Source organism: Battus philenor, unplaced genomic scaffold (assembly GCF_028537555.1).
Source record: "Battus philenor isolate CCGP_79_NKW_IND1 unplaced genomic scaffold, ilBatPhil1.0.hap1 SCAF_1, whole genome shotgun sequence".
NCBI classification, from domain to species: Eukaryota; Metazoa; Arthropoda; class Insecta; order Lepidoptera; family Papilionidae; genus Battus; species Battus philenor.
In genome coordinates this window covers 16,223,865-16,238,560 of record NW_027181661.1, presented here as the reverse complement: position 1 = coordinate 16,238,560, position 14,696 = coordinate 16,223,865, and the positions used below count along the sequence as shown (strand labels likewise).

At 36.1% G+C, this 14,696-nt stretch overlaps 1 protein-coding gene across 1 annotated transcript; it reads right to left on the bottom strand.

Moving 5' to 3' along the window:
- Nucleotides 1-598: 598 nt before the first annotated feature.
- Nucleotides 599-14,487, bottom strand: LOC137919733 (uncharacterized). Its single transcript, XM_068762905.1, has 4 exons — nucleotides 14,392-14,487; nucleotides 10,826-10,999; nucleotides 3,016-3,243; nucleotides 599-769 (listed from the first exon to the last, which is right to left on the bottom strand). The coding sequence occupies exons 1-4, from the start codon at nucleotides 14,485-14,487 to the stop codon at nucleotides 599-601; spliced, it is 669 nt and encodes a 222-aa protein (XP_068619006.1).
- Between the last annotated feature and the right edge of the window lie 209 nt (nucleotides 14,488-14,696).

The following is a 14,696-nucleotide window of genomic DNA, read 5'->3' as shown; positions in this document are numbered from 1 at the left end:
ATATTTAAATAGAGTGTGATTAGATTTTAAATACGAAGAAGTTATTTAGATACATATAGTAATTAAGTTCGTGGACTTCTTTGCGAGCCTTGATTTTGGTCGCTTAGGTGTCTAACTTCGGTACTAAAAGACCATGAGAGGGTACTTCGTCTTGCTTTTATGTAAACACTATTTTCACTTTTAGCCACAACCTTTTCTCATAGTAATTAAACACGAGAGTTAAATTAGGATTCTCGGCACGTGGCTTAGGTCGTTTGGGAGTTGCAACGATTCACTGGTTTTAGATCACGGATCAACCTGGTGCTCGACATCCCCGGTGGCCTGTAAAAACTTGGAAATATTCCTGACATATCTATATACGGAAAGAAATTCGGCAAATAAAACCGCAAAGGTCGTTGACACGAAAAATATTTGCGACCCAAATGCATGTACAAATTAAAGTTAAATAAAACCTTTGTTCCGTTAAGGAAATATTATAAAATAATTTATTTAAATTAAACAAACACTTAAAGAAATATAATTTTTGAGACAAAAATTGTAAACATGTTTATGTACAGAAACTCAATGTCAAGTATTTTAAAGAAAATCCTTTTTTTTTTCAGAAACAACATCGTGCTCGTTTCGTCTTCTTTTTCTTCCTGGGTACTGCAACTCTGCAAGTTCTGCACGGTATGCAGCAGGGAAGGTCCTCGTCCTCGCATTGTATTTGTTTACATGCGTGCGCAGCTGGTTTCGCTTTTGCAGGCGCCCGGGGTGTTACCAATTCTACCTAAAAACAAATAATAACAATTAAAGCTTCAAACATCATAAATGGGAAGATCCATAGAAGAAATATAGCCACAGAGGTAGTTTGAAGAATTACTTCGTCTGAAGTATATCATGCAGCCGATGGTCGATAGGGCTGAAAATTTCTCGAACGGCGACCACTAGCTGGTAGACGCGGCGAGTATGAGCCCACTAAGTGGAAAGACGGCTTAATGAAGGTTACAGAGAGTTGCTGGATGTCGCGGTGATGAGGTGACCTTTGGGGAAGGTCTATGCCATGCACTGAGCGTCTAATTGCTGCCATGAATGAATACTATCATGTACTTAATGCAAAAGATCGTATATTGACCGTTGCCTATTTAATTGACCATGAAAACGATATAAATGAAGACCAAAAATTCATAAGACCGAGAAAAGAATGAAACAGGTCTTTCGCTAGGCGCTCTCTGTGCTCTGCCTTCTCAAATCCGCGAAATCTGAAAATGTCGTTTCGACAGCAAGAAAGAATCCGTTCCAAAAAAAGTCGATAAAGCCATGTTGATATAAATTTTATTCTTGTATACTTTTCTTGTTAACTTTGAAGTCGATATTTCAGAGCATAAACATAACGTTAATATATAAACATGTTCATGGTTAATAAAAGCATAAAATATATTCTGTCTCGTCATCTTTATTAAACTTCTAGTCTTTTCGATGAGGTTTCTAGACTTTATTTGCCCCGATGGTTCCTGAGGCGACCACGAGCTATTAGACGCGGGTGAAATAATTAAATCAATTTGACTGTTGATGCCAAAAAATCTCAAACTGGTCGGTTTGATCTGGTCTACCGACAGGCGCTTTTTAAGGCCATCATAAGACATTATTTGTAAACCAGTTCTGGTCTTATTGGGAATCCATGAGAGAAGCCTTTCTTCAGCAGTGGACGTCTTACGGCTGAAACAAATTAAAATTGAATGTATTTTTGGTCACTAACAATAATTCTAACTAGCTGCCTCTGCCTATTGTTTCTTGAGCCAAACGGATTTTCAAATAATAGAGGAATAATTCTATTTACTGTTTAATTCAACCTTTTTATACCAATACAATCTTTAAAAGAAACTGTCTAACGTAGATCGAATGACATGAATGAACACAATCGAATTAGATTACCCCACGTAACCCCGTATCGTCTACGGTCGCCTTATTAGATGGCCAATTACAGTGATCAAAACATTGGAGTCAGCCGACTGTACAATCATTTCTCCAATTAAGATTCGATTCAGTCGCATTGTACTGGCATCTGAGTCAAATAAATTCCTCACTCTTATTATATCGATCTTTGTAATAGATAATTCGTGCTGATTTGTTATAGATTTAAAACTTTAAGAGGTGAATTTATAGCTTATTTTTAAGCAAATTTCTTTAACGCTTTCACACTTAATCACTCTGCATAAAGTGATTAACCATTTACTTTTTCTACTAAAATGCGATAAGCTAATAAGTACAAGTAGTACACAGTCTGCAAAGACAGATGCTAAGCAATAGTTAATTTAAATATTTAGTATTCCGAATAATAAAAAGCCTTTTTCTTACAATATTATCATTATATTAACTTCTACTATAGGCATAACTAATTGCCTAAACTTCACCATCAGCGACTCAATTGGAGTCGGTTTCGGCGTAGTATTTGGCTTTGGCTAAGTATTTGGCGTCGGCGTCTGCCTAATCATCAGCGTCTGCGTCGGCGTCTTTAACGAGTAACGCTTCGACGTTGTATACACCGTCGACGTCGGAGTCCGCTATCTGAGTCGGACATGGCGTCGGCTACAGCATTGGGAGCGTCGTCGGCGTCATTGGCGGTTTTAGGGTCGACATAACCGTCTGCCTAAACGTCACCATTCGCGACTCACTCGGAATTGAATTCGGCTTAGTATTTGGTTTTAGTTAAGTATTTGGCGTCGACGTCCGACTCCTCATCAGCGTCCGCGTCGGCGTCTTGAACGTGTAACCCTTCGACGTTCTATACACCGTCGGCGTCGGAGTCCGCTATCTGAAGCAGACATGGTGACGGCTACAGCATTGGGGTATCCTCGGCGTCATTCGCTGCGCGCTCAGAGTCGGCTTTTGTTTCGTATTTGGTGTCGGCAACCACATTCACGGCGGAATAGTTGATAGCTTACTACTTCTAATGTTATTTAAACGATTCAAAAATGCATTTGAATACCTATTTGAATAACGACATTTTAAAATTGTAATTTAAGTGACACGAACCTCTATGCTTCCAGTTCGGTTAGGTTCGTCAGTCTGCTTGCCAATCTTCAGGATGAACACGTCCTTGTCTGGATGGAGCACCTTCTGTGCCTTCACACCCTTGGGCGCGTCCTTCGGAGTCACGTTGCACACGCTACAAAGTTGGTCGTGGCCTTCCGTCATGTTGTACACGAGCTCGGAGTTCAGTGCTGTGCGGTGGGTCATCGATTCGCAAATGTCATCGGGTACCTGTTTTGAAAGCAAATCTAATAACAATGTAAAACTCTTAGTAGATAATACTGGGAACATAGCAGAATAAAATGCCAGTGTGATGGTGAATTGGTCCCGTAAAGTGGACAATGAACGATGAGAAAATTACGTGAAAATTTCAGAAACATCATCATTATATCAGCAGAATAGACGCCCTTTGCGATATAGGCTTCCTCTAAAGGTTGTAACGCTGCCAGCATCGAACGACTGCCCGTGACCTTGACCATTTGGTTTGGGGCGCTTGTACTCACGCCGCGTTTACCAGCTTGTGGTCCTTATTCGAGAATCTTTCGTCTCTAACGTCTATCGAGCATTTATACATCATTAGTTGTAGAAAGTTTCTATTTAAAAACCTACTATAGTTTATAGGATTTGAAGTTAACGAATTGCTTTAGTTACTGTAAAAAATATTCCCACTAAGTTTATTGTGGGCTTTTCGCAGATCAGGTTGTTTAATCAAGGGATGCCGTTATAGAGGGGTACAATTTGGTTTAAGTTTCAATATTTGGTTTCTTCTGGTATTTTTAATTCGATGTATAACACATCAACGCGTGAACATTTACACCTAGCATTGTTAACCTAAATTCCATAGCTCAATTTATAGTTATTGGTAGAATTAGGCATCTGGTGGATATCAACAGCCCAACGTTTTATATAACTATCAGGTGCACCATAATTATGGACTCTGTGTTTGGTACTAATCAGTGTAACATAACTCCTGAAGATGCCCCGTGGAGGGGTGAAATACGTGTTGAGTGATTTAACGGTGGTAGTTGTATAATTCGCATTGTTTGCCGCATGCGCAGTTATCAGCAGGCTGGCGGGCGGTGCACTTTGTTGCACGACTACCACTGCATGTGCAGAAGTGGTTAAATATTGGTCCTTTTCTTACATAGGATGGACTTCCGCAAAATAACGCCTGATTCCATTAAACACCATAATTATAGTAAGGTAAGGTTTCGATTCTCACTTAAAAAGATGCGAGAGAGATTAATAAGTTGTTAAAGATAAAAGATTCAGAGACAAGGAAGCTTTTGCGAAGTTATTTTAGTAATAAATAATTGTAATTTCTGTCACAAGATTATATCAGGCGGAATTACTTGAAGAATATGAATAACTTAGTTGTTTAACATAAATACATAAAATTATAAATTAATGTTACAATGTGGCGATAGAACTAAAATATACAAACATCGCGTTGAAGTTTACCGCTAAAACTAGACTATTTTGACAATTTAACTGTTAATATGTTAGCTTAGATCTTAGCTGTTTTGGGGGGTAGTGTGAACAAGGCATGCTCCGGGACGGGCTATCGAAAATAGCACAACGTGAGATACTGCACGTGGTACTTAACTGAGAGATATGGCGGTACCTCACAAACCTCAAAGGGCGACCATCGGGCGAGTTTTAATATCCCTGTCCTCCCTCTAGACGGACTGTATCCTAATTATCCAGATTTATAGTAACTATGTATTATTTTATAGTTTTATCTCTAGTATCTAAACTAGGCCTAGCCCGTATCTTAGATACTAGGAAGCTATTGAAATCACTTACCATCATATTGACAGTACGCATGAACTGGTTGTAAAAAAGTCCCCCCTGCAGACCGAGATCGGAGCAGTTAGGTACTAAGAATAATACTCGTTGCGGGGTACGTTTGTACGCGACGCCTGAGGTGTCCTGTTGCGATAAAAACAGATCGCGTTAACGGACACAGAAAGTTTAATTAGGATGGACGGAAGTAGGGACAGGTTCTATATCCTAAACGACTAAGAATCTTGTATGAAGTAAGCCGCGTGACTGTTCCATACGGAACATTATAATTGATATTTAAGTGTCAGATCAAGTATGTGTTGTTAGCATAAACGGCTCTTACAATTACATCAATAAATTCGCGGAAACGAGTGGTCCGCGAACTTAAAAGAAAAATTATCGCTAGATTACGCGCTGGTAATTGAAGATATTCACACGAATGATGAACTAAACTCACGTCCTTGTTTAATATGGTGAACGTGTAAAGATTAATTTATAATGAGATGACGGCTAGTTTTACTCGGCTTAAAAGAGAAGTCGATTTTTTACCTTTCTACCGTTCTCGACGGGAATGACTAAAATATCGAGGAGCAAAATTCACCCTCGGTTGCGAAATGGCTTATAGTAAGCTCGGAATCACAAAGTTACTCAATTATTTATACACCTGCAGGACTGGAATGGTTTTCGCAGTGTGAACGCATTGCACCTAAGCCATTATCCGAATTCACTTATCTGTCTACAAGATAACGATTTTCCCTTTGCTTAAAGTGTCCCGTCGGTATGGAATCTCGGTTTAGTAATTGAGCGATAGAACAAAAAAGTTCAAGTGTGACAGATACATTTACATTAAAAATGTAACCCATGGCGTCTCAGAAAGAAAGATTACGTCACGTAAAAAGACGTCGCTTCATGTAAATATCACAATCACATATCACCTCAGTTTCTGCAGGAGGGACGTAGAAAATATCATAGAAAGAAATAAAACTTATGTTAAAACGGTCGGCTAATAGTAAATAATAATAATCAATAATAATGAAAATGTGATTAAATATTAAAACAAGGAAATAAAACAACCGTAAATAAAATACTAAATGAAAGAAACTGAACATAAAACTGTAGAATATATAAATAATCTAAGTAAAAATGTTATGCATTGTAACAATGAAATAGACATAAAATGTAGTGACTGAAGATACGTTACAATGTGACGAATAAAACGAATAAAAAAATGAATAATGTAACAGAGCAAATGTTAAAGAGAGAAAGAAGAGAAAAGAAACTGTAAAATAAAAAGAGAACTGGAAAAATTACTGCCCCAACAAAACCCTGTTAAACAAAATATGGGGTGGAACAGAAGGTCCCAATACGAAAAACACATCACACTGTATCTCTAAAGAAAAATTTTATATACTCTTTTCGTTTAAATGCAGTGAAATTATTAATTATATTGTACTTTAGATAGAGATCTAAGGGTAAGGTAAGATCATATGTAAGATATAAGACAGAAGTCTTACTTTAATTGCAACTTTAATAACTTAATTTAATATCAAGCTTAATTGAATCTTAATTGATATTTAAATTAAAAATGCTATTGGTAATGAGATATAATAAATTTGTAATATCTTTTGCACAACTCGATGATTCGCAATTGTTGAAACCCACTTAGACGCCATTTTGTAATTATTGTCAGAAATTAAAACGCCAAAAAAATATCTGTAGTCGATAAAGTATTTATAAGATATGTAACTTTGTTAATAAATATCATAATTAAAAAATGAGTTGATGTAATTAAACATTTTTGCTTTATATTTATTTTTATTTCAATAATATATAAATGTGCTATTTATTTGTATGTTGTTCAGAGATTGAATTATTAATAACTTCAGATTGTGTAGACTTTAGGAACCGCTGACTTGAAACTCGGTATGAATGTCGTAGAATATGTGCGCTACAGTAATTTTAAAATAGGATCCATGACCAGCAAATCTAGACATAAGTTGCCTAGAACCGGGGTACAGGTTGAAATAAGCACAGAATATACGATTCTTCCAGACATAGAGTTTCTTTTCAATAGGAGAACTAGGCGAAGTCCCCATAGCCAAAAATAGTGATTTTGGAATGTTTTATTGTAATTTTTAAAGGTCGTGGCTGGTGTAAAAGTAAATGACGGGGTTGATTTAATCATAAGAGATGGCCAACTAGAATGCGGTGTTGTTTTGTTTGGAAGATTTATTTTAAGTTGAAGGTTTTCAAATTGAGCTGTCCTCGTGTTATTCTCTGATTAAGAAAAACGGTCACTATTAGTGATCTATGTATATGTAATTAATATAGAGGTGATTAATTATAGATGTAATAGCTTTAAATGGAGGGAATGTATAGCTTAATTGTTAGCAGCATCAATTAATTACACCGATTTACAATTATCCGTATAAAGTAATTTATTGTTGAGTCATACGACAGCCAATAACTACTGGCACTATAAAGTGTTCGGAAACAGGTAGGAAATAATAATTAATTTTAATATGTTGTAATTTGAATATATAAAAGATATATGATACTATGTTATCATTCATTCATTTATCCCTATGTCCCCAAGATGGGGCAGAGGGCGTCAACAGTACGTCGCCATCAAGAGTGGTCTTGAGCCTAGCGCTTTACTTCGCTCCACGTCATTCCAAAAGCCTTCACTTCTGCGGTGATCGTCCGCCGCCAGGTTTGCTTTGGGCGGCCACGTCTTCGCTTTCCTTGAGGGTTTCATTCTATTGCCTCGGTATGCAATAAGAGTCCCTTCGCAGCGTGTGGCCTATCCAGTTCCACTTGCGGCGTTTGATCTGCTGGTCGATCGGCATCTCACCGCAGCGTTTCCAGAGATCTGCGTCGGAGACTTTCTCAGGCAAATACGTCGAAGACAGTTGTTAACGAAGACTAAATATTACCATTACGTTATAAAATATCTTTAAAATAATTGATTTTCGGATAGTACTCTACATTAACAGACAGCAAACGTCTGAACACTATAACACCTTTAATCTATCACCCTCTATACACGAGAGCTTCGACGTATAATATATAAATGAAAAAAAAAATGACTTAATTATATAAAGTTAAAGCATTATAAACTCCAATAGATTCACTTTCTAATTTGCAGTACTGCGCGCAATCCAATGGAAACGATAGACAAGGTCAAGAGGGTGTTTATTATTTTATACCTGTATTATAAAGACGAACGCCCGGCGTCTAGGCGCCTGTTTGCTGGTGGTCTGGAGAAATGGCGTTATGCAATAAAGCGCAATCATTGAAAATATTCTGATAATAATTTCTCATATTTTATATATCATTGAATCTTTAAAATATAAACAACCCCATTATAAAATAGTTGTCGTCGTCGTTAAAACCCATACTAGCCCATGGCAAGGCGTTTGACTGTCCTAAAGACATTTATATACAACAATAGCTGCGCTTGGAAAGAGATTTAGCGATCGCAATGTGGTATTATGGGACGCAGAAGACGTTGCTACCCAACCTCTACAAACACAAACTTGTTGTAAGCAATAGCAATTCTATATAATTAATACAATAAGTTTAAATTACATAAAATCGAACTCGCAACCTACGATCTTAAGTCTCAATCCTCCACCGCCGGCCTACCACTACCTGCCATGAAGTAATAGTGATCATAAAATAAGTTTGTTTGTCGCCTCCTCCAACTAACGTATGGTATCCATTTACACGTAGTACAAAATGATAACAGATATAATTATTTCGATACAAACACATATTTTTACTACCTTTCCCTATAAAAACGTTAATAAATAAAAAAACTTATTAAAGTGTAGAGGATTTTAATGTGATAATAAGGTTTTTGAGTAAACTGAATAACAGAAAAAAAAAATTAGGTTGGAACCTTTGTAGCTTCGGTTTTAGTTGAAAGATGCTATTAGAAGTGAAAACATTAGTGTCTACCAAACAAAGCTATTCCAGTACTCGTCTCACACTAGTTATTATTGTAAATGAATCGCAGTGTATATTAATATAAATAAATAAATAATTTACACGAACAAGGCATTCAGTATTGTAAGAAGTATCCAAGTGGAAATGAGCATTGCTTTGCATCGGCTTTTTAAGAATATCAATCTATACATCAAAAAGTATTATTTTACCCTAAAAGATATGTACTTTTTTCACATACAAAAATAATGGTGTGTTAGATAGGGTAAACAGTTAAATTTGATAATGTTATGTTACTGTGTGCTTCGCCGGTTAGTATTGGATACTGTTCTGGTTCAGAAGTTCACGGGGCACGAGGGTTTCGCTGACTACCTGCCTAGGCTTAAACTCAAGGAGAGTCAGTCGTGCACCTGACCCTATGGTTGACCAGACCGTGGCGCACATGATCACCAGCTGGCCCTTATTCGCGTGCTAAGAACGTATTACTAGTTTCAGTTGCAGCAAGGAGTCGAAGGATCATCGCATCATTTATGGACAACTAGGAGAGTCGCGGGACAATTCTAGAGTACTGCAGAAGAGTCATAGGAGAGACAGGAAGTAGGCAAAAAATAAAGGCGTTTAACAGTAGCCAAGATAAATACTATTAAATCTATGATAAATGTAAAGAAAATAGAAAAGTAAAAATTTAATTATAAAGTAATGTTAATGTAAGAATAAAGCAAAGTAAACGTACAAATAAAAATAAAGCAAAACATAACAAAATGTAAACCTGTAATATTCAGGTGGTAAGGCGACAAAAGTGAGGCGACGAGTAAAAGGATTAGAAAAAAAAAAAATAATTTGTGAAGAATTTGGGTTCCAATGAACCAAAATTGTCGATGCAGCTCGAAGAATTACTCGTCATTGGTTGTGAAAATCACGACTATAGGGTCTGAAAGGTACTCGAGTGGCGAACACGAACCTGTAGACGCAGCGTGGGAAGGCTTCCCACTTGGTGGACAAATATAGTCAAGAGGACAGTGCAAGAGAGATCATAGAAGCGTTCGTTGAGGGAGAGAATCTTGCAGTTGGCGTATAATGGCTGACATGAGGATGGTTATATTTTAATTTGGATAGTGAACTATGTTAGGGTTATTAAAGAAAGTTTCAATTAAAGTAATTTTTAACAACGTCGATAAAGAGAATTTCTACCAATTACGCCATCTAGCGAAGCGACCTGGAAACTTCGTTGCCTTTCTAAAGTGAAATAATGTAGCAGCACGACTCGAAGCACCTGAGAGATCGTTAGAACTTAGTTACAATAAAGAGGTTTTGGTTGTGAACCTTCATCGTTTTGCCCAAAATCCGAAGATTAAAAGGGCAATTTTAGAAGCGCTCTATGTATATATCAGATATAGCTTATGATATAAAAAACATTAGGTGTCCCCTGCCCGCTTTCCGTGGTCCACACTAACCTTTGTGAGTAAAATTTCATAAATTCAGAATAATAAATTGGCCAATTTTGTATCTGTAAGAGCTATGGTTAGAAAATATATATTTTTTTAATAAATACCCGTTTACGCTTTGCGATTATAATTTCATAAAATTCGTTCTTAACTGGTTTCTATATACCCAAAGGAATATTTATATCAAAATTTGAGTTTATATGCTTTACTGTTTTAGAGATAGCTTGATGAGTTAGCAAACGTTAATGGAACTTTCCTACATATAAATAATAAGGATATATTTTGTGCCTTTAAAGGACTTTCAATGATGTAATAACCGAGAATATTGTTAATAATATGATTGATTATCATTATCCTTGCATCGTATGCTATGTAAACATCAAATTTCTCGTTTATTTCCAAAAATATCTAAATTTCCTCGCCTTTTATAAGCGTGAAGTATAAGAAATTCTTCGTTCTGGAAAACTTAAAAAGTATTGATTAACTCGGAGAAGAACGATCGTTATGCTATAAACGACGGTCGTTAAATTGGAGTCTAAATCTCTTGTTCAGCTAATCCTCGTCAATTGGTGACCAACAGTAGATTTTAATCCACCATAGAGATAGACAGAGGCTTACAAAAAAATGTTAATTACCTGAATATTAAGCATGTTTCCTTGTCGCCCTTCGCCAATATGATCTTCAGGGAAACCGCACGTTTCCGAACAGATGGAACGGTCATCATCACACGTGCACTGTTGCTGCAGCTTCAGTTGGGATGGGGTAAGTTTCGGAGGCTTGGATGTGCTCTTTGGAACTCTTATTTTCACCTGCGAAACATTTGAAACTCAAATAACATCATTATTAAAGTAGTTATTACCTAAAATTTATTTCAATAATTAATCTAATATAATTATTAATCGAATTTCAGGTATGACAGGTAAAGACCTGGGGCAAACAATGAATCTAGGTAAGACCAACTTTGAGAGAGAGAGGTCAATCATTGAAATTAAGGAAGATCTTCTCTTTTAATATCCATTAGTGATGACTTCAGGTAAAGAGTCGCTCAATGAAGACAGAAAAGAGCTCCATGAAGAGAGCTACGCAAAGGATTTCACCCTGGGATTGGGAGATCCATAGACGAACGAAATTTACGAACAAAGTCCAGCTGATTAGTGAGTTGATGCAACAATGGGCAGGTCACAGAAGTACGGAAAAAGTAAAGCGCAGAAAGGATAGGCCAGAAAGACCACGGACGGGATCACAGCGCAGGAGGTTCATCCATAAAGTGTAGGTCAAAGAGTGGCTCCAGGTCAGCTTTCAATCAGTCTTATTGGAAATCTAGCACTGTACGATGATGATCATATATGGGATTCTGATTTTAAAAAAATCTTTAAGTTTAGATATTTATTATCTGCATTCGGCTGAAGGTGTAGTCTCGTCATTTAACCCTTGAACCCAGCGAAGTGTGAAGGGGCGTCACGCGATTTGCATATTCGTCTAAAATAATTTATGAAATTATTAATTCTCCACCAACTTGCGACGCAAAAGTCTAAGAAGTGCGCACTCTTCGGAAAAGGTTTGCGGGACATAATAATTATATTTCACTCCGTAAACATAGCGTCCCCTAACCTTGATAGCGTGTTTATTTACACGTCGAAGGTTGTGTTTCGTGACGATGTTAACTTAGAAGTCAGACATGAGTGGGGGTGGTTGGCGTCGAATGTCTAACCATTTTTGCATAAAGAAACTACGTCACCACACACCTTAGCCTTAAAACTAATTTGCGTATTGCACGCGCAATGAAACTTTTCACTATATAAAAACTGTATACATATTGACTTTCTTGCTAGTGAAGTTTAAAGAAAATATCTAACAAAACGCCTGTGAAAAATAAATTAGCAAGTTGCTATTACTAAACAGGCGACTCTGTGATTTTGATTTTTAATTTGTCTGTCTCATGACTATCTTCATTATTAAGTTATTAATATTTTAATATTTAAAAAGGAATTGAGCGCCGTTATCTATTTAACAAAACCATAGTTATATTTTAGCTCCTTTATAAATAAATTTGCTAAAGTTGTAAAATTACAAAAATGATATAATTTATCAGGAAAGGCTTTTAATGTTTCAATAATTAAAGGGTTAAAGTTCACCCAGAGGGTAATGAAGAGGGTTTTGCTCGGAGTTTCGAATTAGAAATGAGGTGTTTCCCCGAAAAACTAAGGTCACCAACGTAACTTTAAACGATATAACATGTCTCAAATGGCAGTTGGTTCATTACTCGTGCAACCGATGTCTGTTGGGGTAAAAAGGTTCCCCATAATATATAGGGTCAATACTAGGTGGATTGAAGACATAGATAAGTTCGCGGGAAGTCGCTGGGGACATGTCGAGTCATCGTGGTCATCTTTGGGGGACACCTTTGCGTCTATCAGCTGAGGTAAGATAACGTGGATCTACGGCTGAAATAGTGATGACTATGACGAATAACGTCAAATTTTTGAAAACTGTAACAAATAATTTCGTAAATATTTTTAAATGTTATATTAGAATATATGAATTATATAAAAACATGTGTGAGGTACTATTTTGCAGGCTACATTAAAAGTTAGTCCCTTAAAATAACAGAAACAAATTAAAAGGTACATTGAATTTCGATTATTCGAAGGCATGTTTTATCGCAACAAATCCAGGGTAGAAAATATTCTTTTCATTTAACAAATTCTTACAAATTTCTTTAACTGACTGGTTATTCTGGTGGCGCTGGTGCGAAAGCTTTAAAGGGATAAAAAACTGGCTCAATTACTAACGAATAATATATGTTACATCCTATCTAAAATCAATAATTTCCTAAATTAAAAATAACATCATATATGATATAAAAAAAGTGTTTACAAAGCAGATTTTCTATTTTATGAAATTAATAACCTGGCGCATTCAAATAGAACAAATAAATTGATGTAACATATTTCAAAGTGATCACTTTACATAGGTTGATTGGAAATAGGCGTAAAATCTTTTAAGTTTCTTGCTAACAAATATATCGACGATTTTAAACCTTTTTTTTACCTATAACTAATCACTTTGTAAATAAATAAAAGAGTGGTAGTACCACAAGGAAAGCGAGACAAAATCATGACGGATTTCGAGGTACAGCCCTGTGAAACAATTCGTTTAAACCTCTAAAAGTAACTGCGTTTGACCCGAAAATTTAAGTTAGTACGCTACCGGTGTATTCCGTATGGAATACTAATATCTGCTTATATTCAATTGTAGGTGATAGAAATTACAAGACAATCCCGTAATTAAAGGCGTCCTGTAAAACTATACACGTTCTATTTCCAGACGACCTGTCTGCCATGATCCTGAACGAAAATATAGCGAATCGCAGACAGACGTGACAATACCGCCTCCGCTGACGGTTACGTCCACACACTCAATCGAGATAACACGTTTCTAAACGTAACTAGAAACGTTTTTAACACTTTCTCACCCGACGCTTCCTTAAATTGGTAGCCATTGTATTGTAATTAGCATCCGTGTAGCATACGCGTATTGTGATAACAGGAGCCGAAGTCCCCTCACGGGAGTCTCCCTGGCCACATGGAGTCTCTACCCAAGCGACCTTACAACTCGAACCCTAAATCCGGTAAGATATATGTGTAAATATAACTATTCAGCTAAAAAACGAGGTATAAACTTATATTCGGCTCCTTGCAACCTCCAACTAAACCCAACCCAAAAAAAATATATTATGTCAGTTATAACATATATTTAATATGTTAAAAATTTTACATTTATGTATATTAGCTTCCATCTTTTGTATGCTTTATTTGTTTTAATGCACCTATTCCCTAGAATCTATTCTATTGATAATATCGATCAGAATTTTATCTACATAAAAAATAACGGTCATAAATAAAAATTTCAATAAATAGATGGCGAATTAGTTAGTATATATTAAGGCGGACATTTATGTAAAAATAAATCGTCAAGTGAGAAGAAGTGTTTTAATTCTTGATTTATTTATATTATTATACAGATAAATATATATTACAATATTGAATGTCGCGGTAAGTTTCTAGATGTGGACAGCGGGAGACCGGTCTTCAAAGGGGGGGAGTCCTAGGCCTTGCAGAGAGCGTATAACAGCTGTTATGATGATAATGATGAGCTATATATCAATTATAATTACGTTCTTGTTTGAAATTATAAATACCTCATTCCCATTGAATATCGCACCAATTTCTTCGTACGGTTTCCGTGCTTTGGGCGTTTTCGGTGCTCCCTTAGGTTTCGGAGCTGGATTTGCCATTTTTATCTGATCTATATCGTGTTTAATAGTTCACAAAGAATTTTTAAAATGTGCAACGAGTGACTTGAAAATTTATTAAAAAATAATTTTGCACTATTTTGACATTAGATTCATAGACTAATTGTATAGTTCTATCCAAAGATAAGAATACATTCGTATAAAATTAAACATTGAATTTATTTATAATAACTCTTTTTTAATTTGTTTTG